The following is a 27790-nucleotide window of genomic DNA, read 5'->3' as shown; positions in this document are numbered from 1 at the left end:
ACGATAAACACGAGGTCTTCGAATATTTTCACCTGCATTCAAGAGTGACGTTGCTTTTTTTACCTTTCATACATTTTAAGGCAGTTAGATCATTTCCTACAAGATGTTTTTGAACACTGAAAAAAGGCTTTACTTGTTTCTATCTTGAGCAATGAATGAAATATTTGGAATTGTAAAAACAGATTATTTATAACAGTCCGTTTGCGATTCCTCCAGGCTCACCTCAAATAAGATGTTGTCCATCGTGGATTTGAGAAGAAAGCCGGTCCTCAAAGTCCTCCCAAAATGTGTTTGTGTAAATACAGTGAAAGAAAAGATGGTCCGTGGTTTCAATCTCTGAGTCCCAGATAATACAGTAGTTATGGTCAATATGAATTACTCTTAGCATTTCACTGGATGGATCAATCTCATTCAAGGTCTTAAAAGGTACTTCCGTACAGGGAATGTTAGATATTGGCTCCTCCATGTTTTAACCTCTACATGAGAGAACTTGTGCATCATGGAGTTGGTGTTTGAACGTATTGGATATAGAGTGTTATCTTGTTCATTGATGTAGAGTACTGGTAAATTAGGAGGGGGCAGACTCTCCAAATCAATGTTTTGTACAAGTTGTTTGACTGGTGTAGGAATTGCTTTGAGTACTTTATGAAATTCAGATGTTCTCCAATGAATACTATGAACTGAACAGAAGTGTTCATATGATAAGCAGGTGCCTTGGTCATCCATAAGATGGGAGATTCAAGATTCAAGAGTTTTATTGTCATATGCATAGTAAAACAGGCAGTTCTGATATGCAATGAAATTCTTGTTCTGTTCATTCTCCCAAGAAAAGAAAGAAAACACAAGAAAATGAAAAGAAAAAAGAACAAAACATAAATACCAATAAATTAAGCAACAACAACAGAAGACACATTAATACAAATAAATAATACAAATAAATACATAAATAAAGTTCTATGAGTGTGTGCGTGTGTTGCGTGCGGCGTGTGTGAGTGCTTCGTTGAGAAGCCTGATGGCCTGTGGGTAAAAGCTGTTTGCCAGCCTTGTGGTCCTGGACTTCAAACTCCTGTAGCGTCTGCCTGACGGTAGGAGTGTGAATAATGAGTGTTGTGGATGTGTGCTGTCCTTGATGAGGTTGTGTGTTCTGCGTAGGACTCTAGTTTTATAAATGTCTTGCAGTGAGGGGAGGGCTGCCCCAACAATGTTCTGTGAGGTCTTGATCACCCGCTGGAGTGCCTTCCTATCACGTGTTGTACAGTTACCGTACCAAACAGTGATGGAGGCGGTAAGGACACTTTCCATAGTGCATCTGTAGAAGCAACTCAGGATTGTGGTGGACATGCCAAATTTCCTCAGTCTTCTCAGGAAGTACAGTCTCCTTTGGGACGTCTTCAGAATTTGTTGGGTGTTGTGAGACCAGGTGAGGGCTGTGTGGATGACAGTGATTACATCTGATTCTTCTCTCCATGTATCTGCTAGGTTTAGTGAATCACGGTAGTCAGCTAGCATAGCATTAGGGGCAGGATTTGTAAATCTGCGAGGAAGTCTGTCCCGCCAATCATCTTCAACCATATTCCAGTCCCCTCCCAGTATTCTATTTTCAGTTACGTATTTCGTTTTAAATTGCAGAATAATTTCTTTAATCTCAGTAAGAAGGCTTCTGTTTTGTGCTGTGTTACAGTGTCCATGAATATTTGCTAAAATGAGTGTGTAATTGTCTATTTGGAGCACACACATTACCCACACTATCGGCCACTGTTACGTTTGTTAGCAATTACTTTCCCTGCTGGGTTATTGAGTAAAATTGCAACACCTGCTGATCTTGATGTAGGCTACCGTGTGACAAAATCATTTCGTCTCCGCATTGATTTGTTTCATTTGAATGGGTCTCCTGAAGTAGGATACATCAAGAGCTTCTGCTTTTGCAAAATAGAAATAAAGCCTTTCTCTCGATACTATCTCTTAGACCTCTAGCGTTCACTGGCAGCAGTTTTAGATGACACCGAAAAGACATTATCGTTCACACACACGTTCACTCAAAAACAAAAAATAAGGTGTAAAACCTTAAAGAACAAAAAGCTTGCTTTTGAAGCTGAACTTAAACTTTAGGCGGGTCCCTAAAAACAGTGTCGACAATGTCCTCAAATATTTCTGTATTCAGAGACGTGAATATCTCAACTTAGAACAAAGACTCTCCATAATTAAAAGACATTCATTGAAATGTCAGAATGAACAGAAATTGGGAGAGAGTGACAATTTGTCACTCAATTTGAACAAGTAGAAAACAAAACTCTTGTTTATTATAAGGAACTTATAGCTTGTAAAGCATCAACTTGCTTTATGATCAAACTATTTGGTGCAGTGGCTACACGCCCATCAATAATTGCGATGTGGATCTTACCCTGGGCTCTAGCGTGCTTTATTTGTGGCCGTAGTTGTTCTCTAGCCAGCCTGTCCTCTCTGGTGAAGTCTTGGACGAAACGGACCCCTGAGAGTCCTTCGTTGTCTTCCAGACCGCATCCCGGTGAAGTCTCGTCACGAACTGCATGACCTGCCGACTCCGTCCGTTTTCTTTCTTGCCTGCACCCGCAATGCTGATAAGCAACTCAAGAGTTCTCTTTAGGTTGTTTTCCGATGCCATCTACTTTGTCTCCCAGGCTGCGAATAGATGCCAGGACGTCAGCCAAGGAGAGCTCGGGTCCGGTTTCCATTGTCTTAGCGGGTGGTAGTTTTTTCGACGTGGTGTTTATCGGTCTTCTGGTGCCTGGTTTTCATGTGTCCATTGGAGTAGCGGCATCAGCTCCTTTGGTTTTGCTGACGTTAGCTTTGCCTGGTTTAGCGGTATCCATTGGAGTAGTATCTGCATTTGCTGTGTGGGTATGAAAGGCTAGTGGGTTCCCGGCCTTACCGTTAGCTTTGAGCGGAGGAAAATCTTTGTCCATGAGGGCAACCTACGTCATACGTCACTTTCTTTTGTTCCAGCAAGTTGAAAAACTGTCAATAAAGAAGTTACAAAAGTATTTTTGTCTGAAGAGGACAGTTAAATCAAAGCTTGGGACCAAGCAAACGGAACTTAAAAAGTTGCTTGTGCCCTGAACGCCATCTTGCCGGAAGTCCTGATGCTAACATTCTCGCACGAGCCACATCTAGGAGACGACTTCCTGTAGTCCTGACGTCATCGCTGACTGGTCGAAGATTGTCCAGTTATTTTTGGTCTAGAGAAAGCTTTTTATTTCATCACGTGGTCGCCACTGTTATTGCGGATACAACAGAAAAGTTAAATTTAGCAGTGGGCTAACAACCAACCAGAATACATTGTGTTAACACCTCCGATGCTAACGAGCTCACAAGAGCAGAAAGTCCAATCACCACATCGAGGAGAGAACTTCCTGTAGCCGTGGCGTCTTCTCTGATTGGCCCAAGATTGTCCAAAGTTATTTTTGTTCTAAAGTGACAACTTTTTATTTCATGACGTGGTCGCCACCACGGTTATTGCGGATCCAACACCAGGTGGCGCTCTACAGAGGAAGCAGCTAATAAATATGCACGCACACAAGTTACATTTCAAAATAAAAGAGACACTTTGGGCGGCGTCGAGGCGGAGTCAGGGGACAACATCAGGTCGCTGTAGGGAACGTGCAGCTTCAGCACACAGTATCTGCGGTCCGCTTGGTTCTGATCGCACGCCAACATTGAGTACCGCTCGGCCTCCTGACACACATGCGCACGCACGCACACACACACACATACACATACATTTATCAAGACAAGACTAATTTAGCGATTTGTGTTGTATGAACAGTCTAGCAGCTAGCTAGCTGGTTAGCGGGTAAAGCAAAGATGAGACAAAAGTTAACTTTATTGAACAACAAAACTTTACACATGGGGAAGGAACTACTCACAGTCACAGGTGGGGATGGGAGGGCAATTGTGGGCGGAGTCTGGCTGTACAACCTCCAATGGAATCTGGGAGGGGGCGGGGCTCCAGGGCTGAGCGACACAAAGAGGGAGGAGTCAACATGCAGGGAAAAAAGACCACCAAAGCAAACGGTCATCCGCCACTAAAAAGAGTCCCCGGTGTCACTAATGTATTCTCCGCCCCCTTTGAGGTCACATGTCTGCACCCGTGGCTCCATGGTGGCGTGTCCAAGTGTCCCACAGAAACAGGAGTGAGGTGAGGACACTGATGTTGGTGTTAGTGGATGAAAAGTGTTAAAGAAAAGTGCTGAGTCAGCAGCACTGTGGAAGAAGCGGAGACGTTGAGCGTGTTAGTCTCGTGTTAGTTTACACACAGCCACCGCAAGATGGCGCCCTGACGCTCACCTCCTCGTCGCTCTCCGCCTCCGGGCTCTTCTTCTTCTTCTTCTTCTTGTCGTCCTCACTCTTCTTCTTGTCCTTGTCAGGCAGGATGTCGTCCAGCCAGGCCAGGTCGTGCTGAGAGAACATCAGGTCCAGAAGCTTCCGCACCACCATCAGACCCAGGATCTGCATGCACGACACTCACCCCAATCACCTTCAATCGCAGTATTGATCCTCCAACATCATCATCAATGTCCTGATCAATCACAATAACGCTCATCCATCTTAGCAAGACTTATCAATCATCAATGATCCACGTTTAGTAATCCATCAATTCTAGCAAAAGTAATCAATCGTCACTGGTACATGATATCAATCATCAGTGATAAACGTTATCATCATCAATGGTAGATGTTATCAATATAGCAAAAGTAATCAGTCATCAATGGTAAATGATATCAATTATCAGTGATACACGTTATCAGTCATCAATGGTAGATGTTATCAATATAGCAAAAGTAATCAGTCGTCAATGGTAGATGATATCAGTAGATGATATCAATCATCAGTGATACACATCATCAGTCATCAATGATAGTAATCACTCATCCATGGTAGATGATATCAATCATTAATGACAGTAATCAATCATCCATTGTAGATGATATCAATCATCAATAATAGTAATCAGTCATCAATGGTAGATGATATCAATCATCAGTGATACACGTTATCATCATCAATGGTAGATGTTGTCAATATAGCAAAAGTAATCAGTCATCAATGGTAGATGATATCAGTCATCAGTGATACACGTTATCAGTCATCAATGATAGTAATCAATCATCCATGGTAGATGATATCAATCATTAATGACAGTAATCAATCATCCATGGTAGATGATATCAATCATCAATAATAGTAATCAGTCATCAATGGTAGATGATATCAATCATCAGTGATACACATCATCAGTCATCAATGATAGTAATCACTCATCCATGGTAGATGATATCAATCATTAATGACAGTAATCAATCATCCATGGTAGATGATATCAATCATCAATAATAGTAATCAGTCATCAATGGTAGATGATATCAATCATCAGTGATACACGTTATCATCATCAATGGTAGATGTTGTCAATATAGCAAAAGTAATCAGTCATCAATGGTAGATGATATCAGTCATCAGTGATACACGTTATCAGTCATCAATGATAGTAATCAATCATCCATGGTAGATGATATCAATCATTAATGACAGTAATCAATCATCCATGGTAGATGATATCAATCATCAATAATAGTAATCAGTCATCAATGGTAGATGATATCAATCATCAATGATACACGTTATCAGTCATTAATGATAGCAATAAATCATTACTGGTAGATGATATCAATCATCAATAACAGTAATCAATCATCCATGGTAGATGATATCCATCATCAGGGGTACACGTTACCTCTCATCAATGATAGTAATTAATCATCACTGGTAGATTATATAAATTGTCAATGGTAGATGATATCATCATCAATGGTACATGTTATCAATATAATGAAGGTAATCATCAATGGTACATTATATTAATAGATAGATGATATCAATCATCAATGATAGTAATCAATCATCAATGGTCGATGTTATCAATTGTCAATGGTAGATGATATCAGTCATCCGTGATAGACGTGATCAGTCATCAGTGGTAGATGATATCAATCATCAATGTTAGTAATCAATGATCAATGGTAGATGATATCAATTATCAATGTTAGGAATCAATGATCAATGGTAGATGATATCAATGATCAATGGTAGAGGATATCAATCATCAATGACAGTAATCAATAATCAATGGTAGATGTTATCAATCATCAGCAATATCAGTGAACAAGATGGCGGCGTGCTGACCATGACAGGGAAGATGATGGCGAGAAAGGTGGACTTTAGGACCCAGAGGACGGCCAGACAGGTGATCTGGACAAGAGTGAAGAGGTGGACGCGTCTCAGGGGGACGTGACGCAGGAAGGCAAAGTCTGGTTGGTGTTTTGGAGCCATCATGTACAACTTGATACGCTCCCAGAACTAACGCACAAACACACACAGTAAGTACACTATATACACAATATACATTATACACAATAGTATGTACAGTAGTACATAGACTACAGTAGTGTGTACAGTAGCGTATGGAGTAGTATGTACTGTAGTACATAGACTAGAGTATGTACACAGGCTAAGGTGTAGGCTGTATAAACAAGCGAAGCTACCTGGATGCCGCTGAGTGAGGCCACGCCCATGTACAGGAAGACGCCATAGAGGACGGGCATGGGGATGTACTGAAACAACAGGTCAGTGGATGGCAAGGTTAGCATGCTAACAAGAAATCCTCTTGGTTCTGGTTCTGACCTGAAGGATGGGGGCGAGGAAGACGGAGAGTCCGGTCAGAACAAAGACGAGCGTCCCGGTCAGTCTCTGCTCGCTGGAGGACAGGGAGGGGACGGTCCAGTCAGCAAAGACAAGCGTCCACCAGGAACAGGAGGAGTTGGTGTGGGGGCATCATGGCGGTCTTACCGGACCCCGAGGAACTGGGGCTGCTCTCCGGGGGCGCTGGACTCGCTCTCCATCTTGAGCGAGTCAATGTGGGCGATGGAGATGACGGTGGCGGCCACGTACCACGGAAGACCCATGAAGGAGCACACCGCCATCAGGATGCCCACCCAGAAGAGGTCCAGGTGGTAGCCGCAACCCTTCTGTGGGGCCGGGAGGACAAAGACCAAAGTGGTTCTCGGTGGGTTCCCCTTTTGGCCGCGGCTGGAGTGCACGTCTGACCTTAAGCTTGTTCTCCTTGCGGTTGACGATGACGGCGCTGATCTGCTGGTCCATGAAGATGAGGATGGTGACCAGCAGGGCGGGGACGAAGCTGGCCAGGTGCCACCACCACGGGTTCTTCCCGAACGGCATCACCAACCACCCGCGGTCAGAACGCGTGGGCTGCACACGCAAACAAACGTCAATAAACCAACACAAGCATAGAGTGTATATTTGCACACATAGTAGAACGTATGTAAACTACATAGCGTACATGTTGGAATGTGGTTAGCATGCATGCTAAGAGCAACTGGTTAGAATACCTTCAACTCAGTAGGAACGATTAGTTTGGGCGTGTCTAAACCCACCAACATGTCCAGACCCACAAAGGACATGATGGACATGAAGATGGCAAAATCACTGATTAGCTTCCTTAGCTTAGCATCCATACACACACAAACACACGCACGGTGAGGGAGACACGCACAAGAGAAAGAAAAGAGAGAATGTGTTTGTTGAGAATCAAAGAACATGAATGCATCTCACTCACACGCACACACACTTAGGGAAGAAGGGGCGATGCGTTCAGGGACCTTTATCTCAGTGGGGACGTGCAGTTTGGGGGTGTCCAGGTCCAGCAGGGCGTCCAACCCGCAGAAGACCAGGATGGAAATGATGATGGAGAAATCGCTGACCAGCTTACGGAGCTGCAGCAACAAGGGAGATGGGCACACGGGGATGGGGGTGTGCTCGGTTGGGGGTGAGTGGCACATACGGTCTGGTAGGGCTCCTCGGACACGAGAGGTCAAAACTTGGCTAGACGTTCATGCTTGTTAGTCAACAAAATGTTAGCAAAAGTGTTAGCTTGCGACATGACATGAGGCTGTGTCTCAATTGGTGCACTTGTAGCTGTTGAGTGCGTGAGTGCGTTCACACTAACAAGTACATGAAAATGCAGTACACTGTTGGCACACTGAGCACACTCAGATATCAGAAGTGGAGGTTAGGGACAGCACTACACTTCACACACTCAGAAAGTAAGTGCACAGTGTACACAGTACACTTGTTGAAGTGTACTGATGGCAGCATTCCATCAGAGACCCAGTCAATGTTTCCATGGCAACAGTCCAAATGGGATCACGTGCAGGTTCAGTGGCGGGGTAAGCGACGGCGGGTGCTGTGGCGGGCGTCTCACCTTTGTCGGAAAGTAGCGGCTGAACTTGAACTTCTTGAGGGACACAGTCATGGAGTAGGTGCCGAAGAAGAGGATGAAGGACATGAGGGCCAGGTCGGGGACGTACTTACAGGCCTTGCCCACCAGGGCGCCGCCGTACTTGACGCACTCCTTCTTGCTCAGCTGACTCCAGTCCAGGTCGCTCAGGTTGAACTGCAGCACCCCCGGCAGGAGCACGGATGGGGAGAAGAGCCAAGAAATGGAAGCCACCCATTTGGAGCGTGACTGCGGCAAAGGTGCTCACTCACCAGCAGCGTCATGTTGTCGTCAGCGAGCGGCGCTGAGGCGTCAGTGTGCCGCGCTGCCGGATCAAACAATGACAAGCTAAGCTAACGAGCCTCACCAGCAAACTTCTCGTCGCAGCGTACTCACATTTTCAGGCCACGGCAGGAAGCAGACGAGACACACAAGCATGACAAAGTCAACACGCGAAGACCCTCACCATCACGTGCGTGTGAGGAGGACTCACCCTGGTCAGGAGGGACGCAGTCACACTTGTAGGACGTGATGAAGTCGGGCTTGAAGCCGCGGTTGATGGGGTAATACTTGAAAGATCCCACCTGCGCACAAACAGGCCTCAGCGCTAGCTGCCACGCTAACGTGCTAACACCTAACCCACCATCTTCTTGATGGCGTCCGAGATGAAGATGAAGGAGATGAGGCTGGAGAAGCCCTCCTCGGTGAAGCGGGTCATGTACTTAATGATGTAGCTGGCGTCACACAGCACCAACATGAAGCACTGCAGACACGCGTGGATGCCGATCCACAGACGCAGCTCCATGTAGTCCACGCCGTTGTTCCTGCGCCACACGCAAACATGGCATCAAAGGTCGACATGCGCGAGCCTGCCATGGAGCCTGCACGCGTCTTACTTGCTGAACTCGTAGAGAAGCTTCTCAAAGATGAGGATGGGACCCGTGGAGCTGAGGATGATGAGAGGCTGACCGCCAAACAAGCAGAAGACGGTTCCCGCCAAAGCCGTCCCCAAGAAGCTCTCCATCACACCCTGAAAGAGGCGGAGTCACAGAGGAAGGACAACAAGGAGGGCTGAAAGCGTCAACGTCTGACCTGGTAGTTGTCGGTGGCGTCCCCCAGCAGGCCGCCAAAGGTGATGGCGTTGGTGATGCAGCCCAAGTAGATGAAGAGCACGGCGGAGATGGTCTGGATATGGAAGCCATCGTAGACGTCGCTGCAGTACCACGGAATCTTCCTCTTGATGTCCAGCCACAAGCCACCGCCCAGCCTTCAGACCCAGGTGGACAACCTGTTAGGTCCACTTCCTGTGCCCCCAGAATGTGCGTCTTACCTCCCGGTGAACTTCAGCTCCTCTCCCAGCTCGTGTGGGGCCGGAAGCTCCTCGTCTTCCCCGCCGGCCGCCCCCCCGGCCGCCCCGTTCATCTGGCCCAGCTCGTTCAGGTTCAGCACAGACTTCCTGGAAGGAGACCAGGTTGAGCTGCGTCCGACAAAGATGACGTCATCAGAGCGGCGCAAAGTCCTGCCTCATCTCAGCTGACGGAACCTTCTTGGGGGGCTCGATGCGGATTTTGGGGTCCCATTCTCCTGGGGGGAGGACTATCACCTCGTCCAGGAACTCGTCCACGCCTGCGATCAGGTCCTCGCGGTCCCTGGCTTTGTACGCCACGTCGCTGAACAGCTGGCGGCACACGGAGACACAACGTGAAAGGAGGGCAGTGGCCGCTGGGGCGGCCAGTCGCGGTGCGCCTTACGTCGTCCACCATGAGTGTGGCGATGGCCCGCCCAATCTCGTTGTAGGACTTGGTCTTGCCGTGAGGACCCAGCAGGATGAAGAGGAACCTGTGAGACACGCTCTGGTCAGTAAGTCGCATGCTACCACTAGAGGGGGCAAAGAGGCAGGTAGACCCACCTGGTCGGCACCGGGACCTCCGTGAGGCCGCCCAGAGTGGTGGCCTGAGCCAGACGCACGAAGGAGACGAAGGGTTTGTCCAGGAAGTCCACCTCGCCAATCAGCACGTTGGACGCCTCGGCATCGCGAGGAATCTTCTTCATGAATTTGTTCTTCAGCTGGCGGCAAAATGTTACTTTTTTACAACTTTAGTTACTAGTTACTAGTAACTAAACTGGACCCTCCTCCACCTGAGTCACACCGAGGTCTGCTTCCATCCAAACGTCCTCACGCTGCAGAAGAAGCTACAAGCTAACTTGCTGCATGCGACACCTAACACCACTATGAAGGTACGTGCAGGCTAACTGCTGCCATGTAGCCGCGGCAACAAGAAGCTTTAAAAAGGTTTTAAATAAGGTCACATACTGAACCTTTGTTCCTTTCCCAGAGCCGGCAGGAGATTAAGCAGCAAATATTTGCCTCTTAGCTTGCCAACAGGCAGCACAGGCGCCACGCCCAGCCTGCAGTGGCAGCTAGGGGGCAGCACGGAGGCCAGCTGGCACCTCTGACGAGGGTGAGCCGTGGACACCCGAGAACCCTCATGTCGGACACACTCTGGGGGCATCCGGTGTGCTCCTATGGAGGCCAGGAGTAATGCTATGGCTCCTCACGAGTGATTCACGATAACCGACGCCATTCACAATTGAAAGCCAATGCAAATAATCCCAAAGTCAAACCCACGGCACACTCGCTCGCCCGCGACTACATCGGCGTGTGTCACAAAGACGTGTCAGTTCATTCATGCGATCACTCCTCTCGTCGGTCATTCATGACAGCCGCCACCTTGCACCAAATCATCCAAAAAAGACTGGAGATAATCCACAAAGTCTGGGGATTGCAGTAAAACATCAGAATAGAAGCGGTGGAACAAGTGAACGCACCGTGGCTTGAAAATAACACACACACACACACACACACACACACACACACACACACACACACACACACACACACACACACACACACACACGGAGTTACCTGGTCTGAGCTGGGTGTGTCAGAAATGTCGGTCATGCTGCGACTCTGCGCGTGATCTGTAAACGCAACACACGCTTGTCCTGTGGCTGTTTGCATGTGGACACACACAACGTCAGCGTTTCTTTTTACAGGAGGAAGACATGAATCTTTCCATGAAAGCACAAATCAAATAAGATTTCCCAACACGCAACACCAAAGCAGACAAGCAAAAGAAGCAAAGCGTGAGAGCGGGGGTGTCCAAACCTTTTCCCAGCGAGGCCCCCGGTGAAAAATGAAAGGATGCATTGTTGCCATGTCGATGTTTTGGAGAGATATGCTAAAAAGTTACAAAGATTTCATCTCCGCTTTGTCGTATAGGTGACATACCGTACACGTCCGCATTGTGCTTACTTAAACTTTGCTCTTTTCCCTCCCGTTTTTGTGTTTTTATTAACCAAACAACTTTTTTCTCAAAATATTTTGACGTTGTTCTTGTAAACTACAGCTGTTTTTTTTCCATTTCTGCTATTGTTGCTTTTTTTTTTTTTTAAATCGAACTATTTCAGCTTTCTTCTTGTAGATTTTCTTCTCGTAATATTTTGACATTATTCCCATAATATTAGAACTTTTTCCCTAAGCGAATTTACCATAAAATACAACTTTATTCTATTTGGCTTATTTCTTGTAATATTCTGACTTTAAAAAGAAGTGTAATATTTCAACTCGATGCGACTGAAATTATTAGTATAAATGATTATGACAATAAAATTGTTACCAGTTAATTTTCACATTTTCTTCTCGTGATGTTTTGACATTTTTCCTCATAATATTTGAACTTTTCCCCCAATTTTTCCCCATTTTCCAAAAGTGACAGCTTTACTATCTTTTGTTTCTCATAATATTGCGCCCTGAAAAAAACTGCCTATTTTTTCTTGAATATTTCAACTTTATGCTACTAGAGTGACATTACGTCGCCTCATGATTAGGGCTGTCAATCGATTCAAATATTTAATTGCAATTAATCGCATGGTTAACTCATAATTAATCGCAGCGAGGAATAAGCAGGGATGGAACTCTCTCGGTGGTGAAGGATTGGATACGCAGTACGACTTTGATGTAACGGGATACCAGTTTTGGAAATATAATTTGACTTTATTTTTGCTAAATTAATGCATGATTTTTCCATTTTTGCTGTTGTTTTTTTTCGTTAAATGATATTTATAGAATGTGCTGCGGGCCAAAAAAAAAAAACTTTGGACACCCCTGCGGTGGTGTTTTAGCACTGGATGCTAAAGTGTGAGGTGCGTGTGCGTGCGTGCGGACTCACGCAGGCGTCCCAGGCTGCTGGCGTGTCGCGAGCGCAGGTCGTCAGTGGATCGATGGATGGCGGAAGTGGAACTAGTGCTACGGCTCAGCGTCACCTGAGGACTACGGTCTGAGCGCACAGGAGGCGGAGTCAGGGCCAAGAAGGCGGCGCAAGCGTGGCGGTGTTAGAAGCGGACAAAGCGTGAAGAAGCGGCGTGCGTGCGTGCGTGCGTGCGTGCGTGCGCTTACTAGGGGCGGCGACGGCGGAGGACTTCCCGATGTCGGCCAGCGAGCGGTGGATGGGCTTCTTGGTCTGATGGCGATGTCTCCGTAGCAACACGAAGCTGATCTTCTCCTTCACGTCCTCCGAGACCAGGCCGTCGGCGATCTGTCGCTCCACGATCTCGTCTGCGGGCGCCGTACGTCACATGACCTTAAGGGCAACAAGCGTGGGGGCGGGGCGGGAGGCGGGCACTCACCCACGATGTGCGGCAGCGAGAAGGCGTCCAAGTCCAGCAGGATGCTTCCCGTCTGGAGACATGTCCGCAGCTCAAAGAGGCTGTGCAGCGTCAGCGTGGACACGTGAGGCTTGCTCCACCGCTCGCCGCCTTCCTCCACCTTCTCCTCAAACTTCACCCACCTGCGGGGGCCACACAGTCAGCGCGCCGTCACGCCATCAACCTGCGGGGCAAAAGAGGGAGGCGCACCTGGCCGACTCCTTCCACTCCAGCTCGCCGCCCTCCTGCTGCAGTGTGTCCATCTCGGTGAAGATGGTGGGCGTCGGCCCGCCTTCGTCCTCCGCCAGGATGTGACGCAGTCTCTCGGCCGCCGGTGACACTGCAAGATGGCCGACGCGCACAGGTCACATGATTTGATTTTTTTTTAAATGATTTTTTACGAATATAGTATAAACATATTGAAATAAGTCAAAAAAACATAAAATATATAAAACATTTGTTAACATTATACATAATAAATAACCTCATTTAAAATAGCACAACTATATTCAAAAAATAAATACATGAATAATAGTAAATAACACTAATATATATACCAATATTTGAAAAATATTATTAAAAGAAATACAAAAATAATACTAATTTTAGCTTTCTCAGGACAAAAAAATGATCACAAATGCATTTAGCAAGAAAGATTGTCTTTTGGAGTTCAAAAAAATATATTACATTTAAAAAAATTAAATAAAAGAAATACTAATAATACTAATAATAGAAATATATAAATAGAAATATAATATAAATATGTTTATATAATCATATAAATATATTTTTAACATTTTAAATATATAAACATTTTTCATGATAATATTCTAAATAATAAATAAAAATATACTATACTGTATTAAAAAAGTAAATACATTAATAATAATAATAATAATACAAAAAATAAAACACATGTAAAAATATTTGATAAATATGATTAAAATAATAATCATTTTGGGGCCTTGAGTTTGCCACTTACGCTTACCTTCTTCTTCTCCTTTTTAACGCTGAAGTGCAACCACCTGAGTTGGCCGCCATCTTGAGTGCACTGACGGTGTGCTGCACTTGTGCACTCAAAAGAAACCAACCAGCACTGTCAGCCCGCGAAGGACGCCGCAGCTCGTCACGGGTTTACGACAACCAATCGCGATAAACCTCTCGAAGCGTGTGGCTGCACTACACGCTCAAGCCAGCGGAGGGCGTCAGCCGGCGCGCTCACAAGCTGCTGTCGTTCCGCCCTCAATCAATCTTCATTAACAAGCCAGCCTGGAGGCGCTTCCCGCTTCAAGACCCCCCCACCCCCACCCCACTCCCCCAATCATCACGTCACTCACACGCATCAAGCTAGCACATGCTAACCCAATTAGCTGTAGCTTGTTTGTTACCTATCTGAGAGGCCGCTAGCGTCCAGCGGGAAGCCATGATGGCGGGGTCCTGCATGCTCGGTCTTATTTGTCTTTGTGGGACGACACCCGCGTGCGTCCGCTGGACTTTGTCTTCCACGGCGTCTGCGTCTCCGTTAGCCGCTACCTTGCTCGTGTAAATGAAAGTTGTGGAGCAAAGAGGCTGAAGTTTGATGAAGAGGGCCGACACGCACCGCAGAGCCGTGGAGGACCCTCCCACACGTGCACGCGTACGCACACACACATACACACACACACACACACGGAAAGCTCAAAAACAAGAAGGACGTGCACGCTGGCCCAAATAACACACACACGCACACACACACACACACACACACACACACACAGTGTTAATCAGCTTAAGGCTTCAGACTCCACGGCCTCCATGTTGGCCTCATCACACACTCGCACCGCGGGCCGCAGCCCAGCCGACGACACGGCGAGATTAATCTTGCACACATGACCTCGATGGACAAAAAGCGCAGGAATTCGTCCCGTGACCCTGAATGGAATGTGTGTGAGCGGCCAGCAGGGGGCGGAGACGCCAACGACCTCCACGTCAGCCAGCTAAGTCAAGGCAAGATGGCGGCTCACCCGAGGGGTCGGCGCGCTCCGGGAGTCGAGCGCAGTCTTCGCCGTCGTGCTCGTCGCTTTCGTGGTAGAATCCTCGGCGGGTGTACTCGTGGTGGTCGTGGTGCTCGTAGTGCGAGTGGCGGGAGCCGCGCTCGCCGTCGTGGTTGTGCGAGTGGTGGCGCCGTCTCTTCCTCCTGTGGGACACGGGAACGCCGATGTAGAAGGGCTGGACGTCTGCAAGAAACGAAATGCCCGACTTAACTTCTTCTTACGCTTGCATGGCCTCTACGCCTGTTCTACATGACCTCATAAAGCCACAGTTTGATCCTGGAACTGACTACTTCCATGAGTTCCTATGTCAGGGGTGATCAACACGCGCACTGTCATGCACGCATGTTGTCGGGATGTGGAAGGAAGCCAGAGTACAGAGTACAGAATTTTTTTTTACTTTCTTGAAATGTACTTTTTGCAGTTCAGGGGTTCACAAAGTCGTAAATTTACGAGAAAAAAGGTTGCAAATTTACGAGAAAAAAGACCTAAATTTTACGGGAATAAAGTCATACATTTCTGAGGAAAAAAAGGCATACATTTACAGACATAAAATCAGAAATGTACAAGAAAAAAGGTTGTAAATTTACGAGAAAAAAATCGTTAATTCATGGGAATAAAGCTGTACATTTACAAGAAAAAAGTCTTAAATTTGCGGGAATAAAGTCTTAAATTGACCAAAAAAAAGGTCTTAAATTTATGAGAAAAAAGTTTTTAATTTACAAGAATACACTTGCAAATTTACAAGAAAAAAAAGTTGTCAATTTCCGAGAAAAAAAGACGTAAAGTTTACAGGAATATAGTAATACATTTCAGAGGAAAAAAAGTCATTATAAATTTAGAAAAAAGTTGTAAATTTACAAGAAAAACATCGTACATTTAGGGGAATAAACTTGTAAATTCACGAGAAAAAGTCGTAAATTTGCGGGAATAAAGTCGTAAGTAGACAAGAAAAAAAGTCATACATTTATGGGAATAAAGTCTTAAATTTATGAGAAAAAAGTCTTACATTTACGAGAATACAGTTGCAAATTTACAAGAAAAAAAAGTTGTCTATTTACAAGAAAAAAGACGTAAATTTTACAGGACTAAAGTAACAAATTTTGGAGGAAAAAAAGTCATAAATTTACAGGGATAAAATCGGAAATTTATGGGAAAAAAGGTTGTAAATTTACGAGAAAAAAATCGTACATTTATGGGAATAAAGTCTTAAATTTACAAGAAAAAAGGTCTTAAATTTATGAGAATAAAGTTGCAAATTTACAAGAAAAAAAAGTTGTCAATTTAGGAGAAAAAGGACGTACATTTTACGGGAATAAAGTCATACATTTCCGAGGAAAAAAAGTCATAAATTTACAGGGATAAAATCGTAAATTTACGAGAAAAAAAGTCAAAATTTGCAGAGGAAAAAAAATAGTCAATTCACAAGAAAAAAAGACGTACATTTATGGGAATAAAGTTGTAAATTCACCAGAAAAAAAGTCATAGATTTAAAGAAATAACGCTGTAAACGTACAAGAAAAACGTCCTCCATTTACGGGAATAAAGTCGTAAATTTAGGAGAAAAAAAGTCTAAATTTGCAGAGAAAAAAGTTGTCAATTCAGACAAAGTACAAGACAAAGTTATAAGAGAAAGTTGGCATTTCAATATTTTCATTTGCAAGTTAAAAAGGTGGCAACTGCAAATGCTTTGATGTTTTTAGTCGCTTGCTGGGAAACGTGTGTCACATGTGAGCTATCCCAACAAACAAGTAGGTTGTCATATTTTTGATTGGCGTGTGTGTGTGTGTGTGTGTGTGTGTGTGTGTGTGCGCGTGTGTGTGCGCGTGTGTGTGTGAGCTCACCGTCATCGTCGTCGTCGTCGTCATAGCGACGCTGAGCTCGGCTCCTGCCGTGCTGATCCATCCTGAAAGGCACACAACAAACTTTATTAGCTGACGCACGGCCGAGGCACATGGACCCACATGTGACGGGTCGATGGCAGGCGGGCGGCCGATGGCGGGACAACTCCATGCAAACACCCCGATCACCCTGCCCCCCGCCTCCCTCCACGCTGCGGCGCCAAGAAGAAAGTGATTGACAGCAACTTTGTGTTAAAATATGAAGGTCAACTCCTGAAATGAGCGGTAATAACCTAACATGTCACCAACATGGCCGCCGCATGGGAGACTTCCTGTGTGGTCGCCATGGCGCGCTCACTAATGTCAACCCGGGGGAGGGGGGGGGGGGGGGGGGGGGGGGTTCTAGGCTGATCAATAGGTGTCATTTGTGATCGCTAACAAGTTCCTGAAGCCTGACCAGTGACTGTGAAGGTCACACGCATGTGCACGGGACTTAGGTTCACTTCCTGTTGTGTGACCTTGTGTCGACCTTGGTCTCCCGCCGCCGCGACAGACAAACGCGACCTGGCCGAGAAGTTCTGGCAAACCCTTGCAAGCAGCAGAGCCGCTTGGACCCGCGAGGCGTTCAAGGACCGCGGGAAGCCGCGAGGGAGGAAAAGGTGTGGTCTTTGTAGCCATGGCAACGAAACACCGGAGCGCCTCGGGCGACCCCTCTCCTCCCCAACCCCGTCGGGTGCAGGTGAAAGAAGGAAGGAAGTGATAAAAGTTCTTACCTGAAGAGGACGAGTCAGAAGAAGAGTCAGAGGCAAAGAAATAGGAGCTAAGAACCAACACGGCCAGTGAGCTGTGTGTGCTGACCCGCCGACAAACCACATCAAGTGAAAACTCTCACACACACACACCCACTCAACACTGCACTGCGTGTGTGTGTGCGCGTTACCCGAGGGCATCCATCGACGTCCACGTTCTATTTGGAGGCTTGCTGATGTTTCCGTCCACAATTCTTTACCAGCCAAACACACCAGGATGACTTCAGCAACCTTCACCAACATTAGCACAGCTTCACTGTTATAACGATGAGGATTACTATGAGTCACCTTCAGACACTACTTTTCAATGACATTGGAAGCCATGACGTGGATTTCAAGTTAAACCACGGGGCACGTCACACAGAGAGGCAAGACGTTCACACGTCCTTCATGCTAAATGTCATCCTAGTCGGGTATTAGCAACTACAACACACTCTCGGGGCACGGAGAAGACAAAAATCTGCAAATTTGCTCGAAAAAAAGGTTGTGAATTCATGAGAACAAAGTGGCAAATTTGAAGAGAAAAAAGATGGAAATTTACGAGAAGAAAGTCGTAAATTCGCAAGAAAAAAAGTCGCACATTTACAAGAATAAAATTGTAAATTTAAAAGAAAAAAGGTAACTTTCTGAAATTATGGTGGGAAATTTACCAGGAAACAAACGTCGTAAACTGACTGGAATAAAGTCATAAATTTAAGAGAAAAAAGTCATAAATTAACAAATACAAAGTCAGACATTTACGAAAACAAAGTCGTACATTTAAGAGAAAAAAAATTCACAAGAAAAAAGTTGTAATATTAACTCTGCCCAAGGCCAAAGGTCACCTATGCCCCCCCTTTGCATAGCTGTCTCAGTTTAGAGAAAAAACTCGTAATAATAGTTTTATTATTACTAGGGTACTACTATTATTACTCAAGTAATAATAGGAGAATAACGTCAAACGCTTACGAGAATAAAGTCGTAAATTTACAAGAAAAAAAAGTTGTACGTTTACGAGAATAAAATTGTAACATTACAAGAAACAAGTAATACATTTATGAGAAAAAAACGTCCGAAATTGACAGGAATGAAGTCCTAAATTTAAGAGAAAAAAGTCGTAAATTCATGATTACTTTTGCTCAAGGCCAAAGGTCACCTAAGTACCCCCTTTTCACAGCTGTCCCAGTTTAGAAACAAAACTCGTAATATTTTGAGAATAACGTCTTCAGTGTACGAGAATAAAGTTGTAAATTTACAAGAAAAAAGTCAAAATTTACAAGAAAAAAAGTCATACATTTCCGAAAATAAAGTGGTAAATTCACGAGAATAAAGTTGTAACATTACTTTTGCCCAAAGCCAAAGGTCACCTAAGTCCCCCCCTTTTCATAGCTGTCTCAGTTTAGGGAAAAAAATAATGTCTTCAGTGTACCAGCATAAAGTTGTACATTTACAAGAAAAAAGTCGAAATTTATGAGAAAAGAGTCATAAATTCACAGGAATAAAGTCATGAATTTACGATAAAAAAGTAGTAACAAAGCAGTAAATTTAAGAGACAAAAAGTAACATACTTACGAAAACAAAGTTGTAAATTTAAGAGAAAAAGCGCTGTAAATTGATGGGAATCAAATCGTAAATTTCGGAGAAAAAAAGTTGGAAATTTACGAGAACAAAGTCGTACATTCACGAAAATAAAGTTGTAATACCTCTGCCCAAGGACAAAGGTCACCTAAGTACCCCTTTTCATAGCTGTCCCAGTTTATATATAAAAAAAAACATAATAGTATGAGAATAACGTCATAAATTCAGGAGAAAAAAAGTTGTACATTTATGAAAAAAAAAACTTCGTAAATTGACGGGAATAATGTTGTAAATTTACAAGAACAAAGTCGTGAATTTAAGAGAACAAAATTCATAAATTAACAAATACAAAGTCGTAAATTTAAGAAAAAAAGTTGTACTTCACGAGAAAAAAGTTGCAATATTACCTTTGCCCAAGGCCAAAGGTCACCCAAGTCCCCCCTTTACATAGCTGTCCCAGTTTAGGGAAAAAACTTGTCATATTATGAAAATAGTCTTATAAATTTCGGAGAAAAAAAGTTGGAAATTTACGAGAACAAAGTCGTACATTCACAGGAATAAAGTCATAAATTTAGGAGAAAAACATCATAAATTTAGGGGGAAAAAAGTTGAAAATTTATAACAACAAAGTCAGTAATTTACGAGAAAAAAGTCTTCAATTTACAGGAAAAAAGTTGTAAATTTAGGAGAAAAAGTCATACATTTATGAGAAAAAGAGTAGTAACAAAGTACGTTGTGAATTTAAGAGAAAAAAAAACATTTACGAGAACACAGTTAGAATTTTACCTCTGCCCAAGGACAAAGGTCACATAAGTGCCCCCTTTTCATAGCGGTCTCAGTTTAGAAAAAAAACTCGTAACAGAGTTACGAGAGGAAAGTCGAAAAAAGTGGTAACTTTATGTTACAGGTGTTGCCTGTGAAAAGGGGGGGACGAATGTGACCTTTGGCCTTGGGCATGTGGGTGAGCAGGTAAGGAAGGCGGAAGGGAGAGGGGCTAGCCGCGCTAATCTAAATGCAATGTTTTGCTGCCACGTTATAAATAAAAGCTTTCCTGAAGCACTTAATATCACACCTTTATTCTCCTAAATTTACCACCTAATATCACCTTGATTCTCAAAATGTCAGAGCTTTTTAAAATGCTTTTCTGTGGCCCTAAAACTCCAAAGTAGCATTGAGGTTTCATGGCAAAAACAAAATTGGAAATGAGCTAGCATACCTGACGCACTGCCATCTTGGGGAAGTCACGTGACAGCCAGCGTTTATCGGCCATGTGCTGCCGGTCCGGAACGTAGCCTCCGCAGGAATCCACGGTAACTGTCAAAATCAAATGTCTACAAAGTCATCATGTGACTATTTGTATTAGCTATGTGGTATTGTTGATGTTCTTCACCTTTCATGCATTAAAGCTCTGAGGTCCAGGGGAGCCTACGTAACATTCCTTTGACAAACTCTAAATGTTATTTATTTGGCCAATAAGCACTGGAAGTAGAATCTACATGATGTAGGTTATACTGAGGAGCATGACTGACACCTGGAGGACATTTGTGTCACTACAATCACTTCAACACAACGCCCATCCATCCATTTTCTACACCGCCTGTCCTCGGTAGGGTCGCGGGCATGCTGCAGCCTACCCCAGCTGTCTTCCACACCATGGCCTGGTGGTTCAACATAACACAGCTAAAAGGTCACCTGATGTGTAACACACCACATTCAACCTTTCGCACTTTTGTGCGTGCGTGTGTGTGTGAGATAACGAGTTCAAACTCCTCTTCAGTCATCATAAACATGAAATATTCTACACACAACTATCTCACTCTGATCAGCTGATATATCAGCCACTTCTTTAGGTACACCAGATCATGGCTGCCAACAGGAACACTCACTTTGGATTGACATTTAACATGCTACACACACACACACACACACACACACACACACACACACACACACACACCTACATACAGTGGTGTGAAAAAGTGTTTGCCCCCTTCCTGATTTCTTTTTTTTTGCATGTTTGTCACCCTGTTACCCCCCTGTTAAAAAATAACTTAACTGAGACTGATTGCAATCTATCAGTGTGAAAAAGGTTATAAAGCCATTTCTAAAGCTTTGGGACTCCAGCCAACCACAGTGAGAGCCATTATCCACAAATGGCCAAAACATGGAACAGTGGTGAACCTTCCCAGAAGTGGCCGGCCAACCAAAATGATTCCAAGAGGGCAGGGGGTCGCGTGACCGCGACCAAGATGGCAGCGTAGCGTAGGCGCTCAGCCTAACTTTGCACAAACTTAATTAACGACTCCCTAAATATACCAGCAATATTTGAAAGCCAACATTGACAAGGACATGGCTAACCCTCAAGCAAACAAAGCACTGCGATATTTTCACTCGGACACGCAAGACTACCTCAAAAACAGCCCTGCCAAGTTCGCTGCGAGACGACAACGTTAGCAACATGGATAGCACAACGGCAATCTTAAGTGAGCTGAAGGCGCTGTGATCGGACTTGGGCAACAAGTTGGACAACATAGGCATCCGTCTGGCCAACGTGACGCATGCATTGACTACGGTGGAGGGTAGCGTTGCAGAGATGAAGCGGGATGTCTCTTCTAACACGACACGCATTGAGGAAGCCGGACGCCGTATACAGGAAGCAGAAAACGCCCTCGAGAGAAGCCAGGCCGCGCTCACCAAGCGCATTGAGTATCTTGAAAATAAGAGGGAAGACCTGGAGAACAGGGGCAGGAGAAAGAATTTAGTCTGGCGTACGTGAGGGGGCTGAGGGCCAGAGACCGCTCTTCGACTTTATTAACGATGCTGGAACACCCCGACGCGGCCTTCACGTCGGAGCGGGTTCATCGTACGCTGGCACCTGTGAGGCCTAGCCAAAACAGAGCAATCCTTACTCGCTTCCTCAAGTTTCAAGACAGAGAGTGCGTCTACCGGAAATCGAGACAACAAGACGTCACGCACGACGGAGTCAACATTGGTACAGGACCTCTCGGCGGGGACGGTCCTGATTCGTCATGAGTTGAATCCTAGACAGGACAGATGAAGGAGGTGAGACTACAACATATGGCAGATTGGCTAATTACATTTCTAAGTGCACAAGTTGGGTTGATATGAAGAAGTTGGGTCGAGTTACTGGGACTAGTTGTTCCTCAGAAGAAGGGGACCAACGTACCTCAGGGGTAAACCAAAGGGGAAGGGAGACATTTTTAGATGGAGAAATGCTGGTTTGAGGTGTGTTTATGTTTCTATGGGAGTGGAGGGAGGGGGACAATTTTTGTACTTGCATCTGTCTTTTGGTTTTGTATGTTTTTTCTTATTTATACTATTTTCATTGGTATTTGTATTTTTTGTGAATCATTATCAGCGTTACAAAGGGTTACTCAGGGCCGAAAAGTAGACTTATAGACCAAAAAAAGATAGTATGGATGTCATGGTATCAAGTTGGAATCTCAGGGGGATAAGAAAGCTGTCCAAACTGAAGGAAGTAATGAATAGGATAAAGTATCTCAAATCCAAGATAGTCTTTTTACAGGAAACACACCTGCTGGCCTCACAAATACAACGTGTAACCAAGAGATGGCCAGGTCAGGTACGGCACGTCCCATGAAGATGATCCGGTCTTCTATTTCCTACTATATCTGCTTTGGGAGGATTTAATATCATAAGAGGGCATTTTAATTGTACTCTTCATCCAGGACTAGATAGACTCGACAACACACATGCGAACCAGAAAAATATTAATTAGCCATTTGGTACGATGGCCTAGTGGTTAGCATGTTGGCCACACAGTCATGAGATCGGGAAGATCTGGGTTTGAATCTTGGGCACACACTCGCACATTCCAAAAACATGCAGGTTAGGTTAACTGGCAACTCTAAACTGTCCATAGGTATGAATGTGAGTGTGAATGGTTGTTTGTCTATATGTGCCCTGCCATTGGCTGACCACCAGCCCAGGGTGTACCCCGCCTCTTGCCCGAAGTCAGCTGGGATAGGCTCCAGCATACTCGCAACCCTAGTGAGGATAAGCGGCATAGAAAACAGATGGATGGAGATTGCAGGTCCAATATCTAAAAGTGGAGTTTATAGGAAAATGTATTGATGACTACTGAAGGCAGGGGTACCATCACATTAGAAGGGTTTTGGGCATTCTCCGTGACAAACAAAATGAAAAAAACACTGCGATGTTGTCGGTGGACGCCACCCAGGCATTTGACAGAATAGGATGGGACTACCTGTTCAATGTACTTCCAAGATATTGACTAGGTGAGACATTCTTGTAATGGATACAGTTGTTATATACAAATCCAAATGTTGAAATTTTTGTCAAACAATATAATACCAAAACCATTTAACTTACAAAAATATCCACTATTATTTACATGAGCTATAGAGCCATTGGCTATGGCTGTATGGGCACATACTGGGATAGCAGGCGTCACCACTGGCGAGAGAATTCATAACATTTCCCTATTTACAGACAATATCATCTTTTCCTAACAACCTAAAAAAAAAACAGTATTCCTAATTTAATGAAATTAACAAAATGTTTTGGAAACTTCTCTGGATCAAGTATCAATAATTCAAAATTGGTGCTAATGTTTCTAGATAAGGGCGAAAGATGCAACCCCATAGTCAAAACTCCCTTTACTGCAACTACTGAGGGCTTAAAATATTTAGGTGTTACGATGAGCCCTGAAATAAAATATTTGGTTTGGCATTCAGTGTGCAAGCAAGTCCACCTCTGAATGGCTGAAGACTTTGGAGTGGCCTAGTCCAAGTCCTGACCTGAATCCTATTGAGGTGCTGTGGCATGACCTTAAAAAGGAAAAGCCTCCAATGTGGCTAAATGACAACAATTGTGCAAAATTCCTCCCCAGCGCTGGAAGAGACTCATTGCAAGTTATCACAAACGCTTGATTGCACTTGTTGCTGCTAAGGGTGACCCAACCACTTATTAGGTTTCATTTTTTCACACAGAATCGTGTAGCTTTGGATTTTTTTTCTCTCTTTAAAAACTGCATAAAGTGTTCAGTTGTGTTGTCACTGACTGTGATGCTGCACTTCATCTTCAACCTGAGTCTGAAGCTGGAAAGAATACAGATGCTTTGGAAAACATCCTGCGTAGTGCCGGTGCCCAAGAAGCCCATCCCATCTGGCCTCAACAACTTCAGACCGGTTGCCTGACATCACATGTCATGAAGGTCTTAGGGAGGCTTGTGCTGGCTCAGCTGTGGCCCCTTCCCTGGACCCTCTACAGTTTGCATCGTGCTCACTCTCACCTGGATGGCGGGAAGGGCACTGTGAGGATGATGTTTGTTGATTTCTCCAGTGTCTTTAACACCATCCAGCCCTTTCTGATGAATGAGAAGCTGCTCAGAATGGGTGTCAGCTCATCCACTGTCTCCTGGACTACTGATTACTTGTCTGACAGGCCCCAGTTTGTGCGGCTGGGGAGGTACCTGTCTGATACTGTGGTCAGTAGTATGGGGGCACCGCAGGGGACTGTCCTGTCTCCTTTTCTGCTCACTCTGTACACATCTGATTTCCAGTACAGCTCTGGGTCCTGCCACCTGCAGAAGTTCTATGATGACTCTGCAGTGGTTGTGTGTATTAGAGACAGACAGGAGGTAGAGTACAGGACAGTGATTGATGACTTTGTAGAGTGGTCCTAGGCAAACCAGAATGTGGACAAGACCAAAGAGCTGGTGATAGATTTCATGAGGAAGGTGACTCCAGTGGAGCCCATCACCATTCAGGGCCAGGAGGTGGCAGCAGTGGACCACTACAAGTACTTGGGAGTCCACACTGGACTGGAAGGACAGCAGCAATGCTGTCTACGGGAAGGGCATGAGCAGGCTTAGGTCCTTCAATGTGTGCAGCAAGCTGCTGGAGATCTTCTACCAGTCTGTGGTAGCCAGCGCCCTGTACTTTGCTGTGGTTTGTTGGGGGAGCAGTACCAGCAAAAAGGACATAAACCGGATGGACAAACTGATCCGGAAAGCCGAGCAAGTTATTGGCACTCAGCTGGAGCCGTTTGTAACAGTGAGAGAAAGGTGGTCACTGGACAAACTGCTCTCCATCATGGACAACTCCACCCAACCACTCCATCGGACTCATTCTCCAACAGACTCCTCCAGTTCCGTTCCCACAGTAAATTCTACAGGGCTTGATCCATTCCACATGCCATCCAGCTCTACAATACCTCACCTGCCTGTAAAAGATAATCCACCACATTATTGTGCTGTACTGTCTTCTCTCCCTTCTACAAAGTGTACATTTACTTGTATTTACCATATATCTACAAACTATTTGTAAATATGCAAAGCTTGTTTATTTTATATTCTTTTTTGAAATTTTTATTACATTTTATTCATATTGCATTGCATTTTATTTCGTGCGTCTGTGTAGGCTCTCAGTCGTACAGGAGTTGTCCATCGAGGGAAAGGCTTCTTAAGACGTCATCTGTACTTCTGTGAAGAAGGTGTCGGACGTTTCGCTCCTCATCCGAAGAGCTTCGTCAGCGAACTAACAAGTGCTAGTAGCCTAGGCCTTAAATACAATAAGAGTGGGCGGAATTGGTGTGCCAACACCCTCCTTCTATTTCGTGTTTGTCTTTTTCTTCTGCAATTGAGGGACTGTAACCAAGCAATTTCCCTTGTGGATCAATGAAGTCTCTCTAGGTCTAGCTCTAAGTTTCTAAGTTTCTATGACATACGCTATAACGCTATATTGCCAAAAGTATTTGCTTGCCTGCCTTGACGGGCATATGAACTTAAATGGCATCCCATTCCTAGTCCTTAGGGTTTGTTGGTCCACCCTTTGCAGCTATAACAGCTTCAACCCTTTTAGGAAGGCTGTCCACAAGGTTTAGGAGTGTGTTTGTAGGGAATTTTTGTTCATTCTTCCAGAAACGCATTTGTGAGGTCACACACTGATGTTGGACGAGAAGCCCCGGCTCTCAGTCTCCGCTCAAACGTGTTCTTTCGGGTTGATGCCAGTCAAGTTCATCCACACCAGACTCTGTTATCCATGTTTAATGGACCTTGCTTTGTGCACTGGTGCACAGTCATGTTGGAAGAGGAAGGGGCCAGTTCCAACTGTTCCCACAAGGTTGGGAGCATGGAATTGTCCAACATGTCTTGCTGAGGCATTCAGAGTTCCTTTCACTGAAACTAAGGGGCCAAGCCCAGCCCCTGAAAAACCAACCCCACACCACAATCCCCCCTCCACCAAACTTTTACACTTGGCACAATGCAGTATCCTTCTCCTGGCAACCGCCAAAGCCAGACTCATCAGATTTCCAGATGGAGAAGCGTCATTCGTCACTCCGGAGAACGTGTGTCCACTGCTCCAGAGTCCAGTGGCGGCGTGCTTTACACCACCGCATCCAACGGTTTGCATTGCACTTGGTGATGTATGGCTTGGATGCAGCTGCTCGGCCATGGTAACCCATTCCATGAAGCTCTCTGGGTGGAGCATGCGGATGCTATGACCGGGGTTTGATGCAGCTGATTCCGATAGCGATCATCCATGAGTGAAATCAGCCTGTACCAATACCGATCACATGGATTAATTATCACATGGATTAATTATACATTTTTAAATGTATTCAAGATGAGTGCTATTGGCCAGGGGTGTCGTATAAGAAGGAAAAGTCTGGACAATTCCAAGGTCCCCTGACTGCCAGGGGGCCCCCAAAATAGGTACAGTCAAACCTGTCTTAGCGGCCACCTGTATAGAACAGCCACCTGCCTATAGCGGCCACTGACAAATCCCCGCAGAAAATTTACGTGTTATAGACCCTGTGTATAGTGGTCACCTGTCTAACGCGGCCAGCGGCCACCCATTTTGTATCCCTTGGTCAATATCTGACCTAGACTTCTTCAAAATACATAAAATTCCAATATTTATACCCCCCTGCACGGTTTCTGGTGCTATTTGGCATGAAAAAGCCGAATATCACAACCATTATTTTCTAAAACATTGGGAACCTTTGCCTCATGAAGCAAGAAGCTCTCATGTATACACATTTTTCGAAATGCTGGTTTCACAGCATTCGGAGGCTTATTTCCACCTATGTTTTCAATAATAAATTTGCACAAGCAGGTTATAGAAAGTAATTACACTCTGACTGATACAATGGAATGCATAGAAACATTTACAGAAGTATTTCTTATGATATTTAGTGAAAAAAAACTGAAAAAATCGGCATTTTGGGGTGTTGACAGAGTAAATCAGAGTAAACTCAACAGGAGAAACTGAAACATGCAGCACAGTCAGTCTTAAGTAATCTTCTTAATTATAGTTACAAATATAGGACGGTTTTTGCATGACATGTTACGATCTGTTGTGTTTGTAGCATATAACCACTGCACAGTTATTTCTCAAAACCCAATCTCAGCCTCAACAACAAGAAGGAACAGGATGCTGACGAGGTACCACATTAGTGAAGAACACATGACAGCCTTCAGTGAGGACCCTCCCCAGTACGCTGCTCTCC

General features: G+C 44.8%; 2 protein-coding genes across 12 annotated transcripts in view; both read right to left on the bottom strand.

Annotated features, from left to right (window-relative positions):
- Nucleotides 1-268: 268 nt before the first annotated feature.
- slc4a5b (solute carrier family 4 member 5b) lies at nt 269-17961 on the bottom strand. Of its 11 annotated transcripts, none has more exons than XR_008566535.1 (28): nt 17848-17961; nt 16911-16972; nt 15040-15252; nt 13247-13376; nt 13019-13179; nt 12789-12947; nt 12562-12669; nt 11256-11311; nt 10239-10396; nt 10081-10168; nt 9853-10007; nt 9660-9785; nt 9422-9596; nt 9226-9359; nt 8973-9153; nt 8823-8913; nt 8602-8633; nt 8315-8506; nt 7713-7826; nt 7443-7556; nt 7141-7302; nt 6883-7061; nt 6718-6790; nt 6579-6647; nt 6220-6393; nt 4324-4485; nt 2402-3711; nt 269-1427 (listed from the first exon to the last, which is right to left on the bottom strand). XR_008566535.1 is itself a non-coding variant. In XM_054757364.1 (28 exons), coding segments are annotated over exons 1-28 (3372 nt in total). In that variant the 5' UTR covers nt 17862-17959; the 3' UTR covers nt 3562-3709. The 11 variants fall into 11 exon arrangements, 9 of the variants coding, with proteins under 9 accessions (XP_054613335.1, XP_054613337.1, XP_054613341.1 ...); XM_054757364.1 differs by lacking the exon at nt 269-1427 and adding an exon at nt 3903-3990 and having other exon boundaries at nt 3562-3711; nt 17848-17959; XR_008566536.1 differs by lacking the exon at nt 269-1427 and adding an exon at nt 3903-4239 and having other exon boundaries at nt 3642-3711; nt 17848-17955.
- Nucleotides 16927-27790, bottom strand: part of scarb1 (scavenger receptor class B, member 1) — a 25052-nt gene continuing 14188 nt past the window's right edge. Inside the window, exons 12-14 of the mRNA XM_054757375.1 lie at nt 20490-20587; nt 17848-17947; nt 16927-16972 (exon numbers count right to left, since the gene is read on the bottom strand). Coding sequence (XP_054613350.1) covers nt 17875-17947; nt 20490-20587 — 171 coding nt within the window. The 3' untranslated portion in view covers nt 16927-16972; nt 17848-17874. The remainder of the gene's footprint in view (nt 16973-17847; nt 17948-20489; nt 20588-27790) is intronic.

This window comes from Dunckerocampus dactyliophorus, chromosome 17 (genome assembly GCF_027744805.1).
Source record: "Dunckerocampus dactyliophorus isolate RoL2022-P2 chromosome 17, RoL_Ddac_1.1, whole genome shotgun sequence".
Classification (NCBI taxonomy): Eukaryota; Metazoa; Chordata; class Actinopteri; order Syngnathiformes; family Syngnathidae; genus Dunckerocampus; species Dunckerocampus dactyliophorus.
The sequence above is the reverse complement of the archived record's forward strand: the minus strand, read 5'-3'. Positions and strand labels throughout refer to the sequence as shown.

Bases quoted from the DNA above. Each gene is read 5' to 3' on its own strand.
- slc4a5b (XM_054757360.1), bottom strand. The intron at 9,154-9,225 runs GTAAGACGCGTG...CGTGTGGCGCAG, and splicing joins CTTCTCTACGAGTTCAGCAA to GAACAACGGCGTGGACTACA. The intron at 7,062-7,140 runs GTCAGACGTGCA...CCGGCCCCACAG, and splicing joins GCAAGGAGAACAAGCTTAAG to AAGGGTTGCGGCTACCACCT.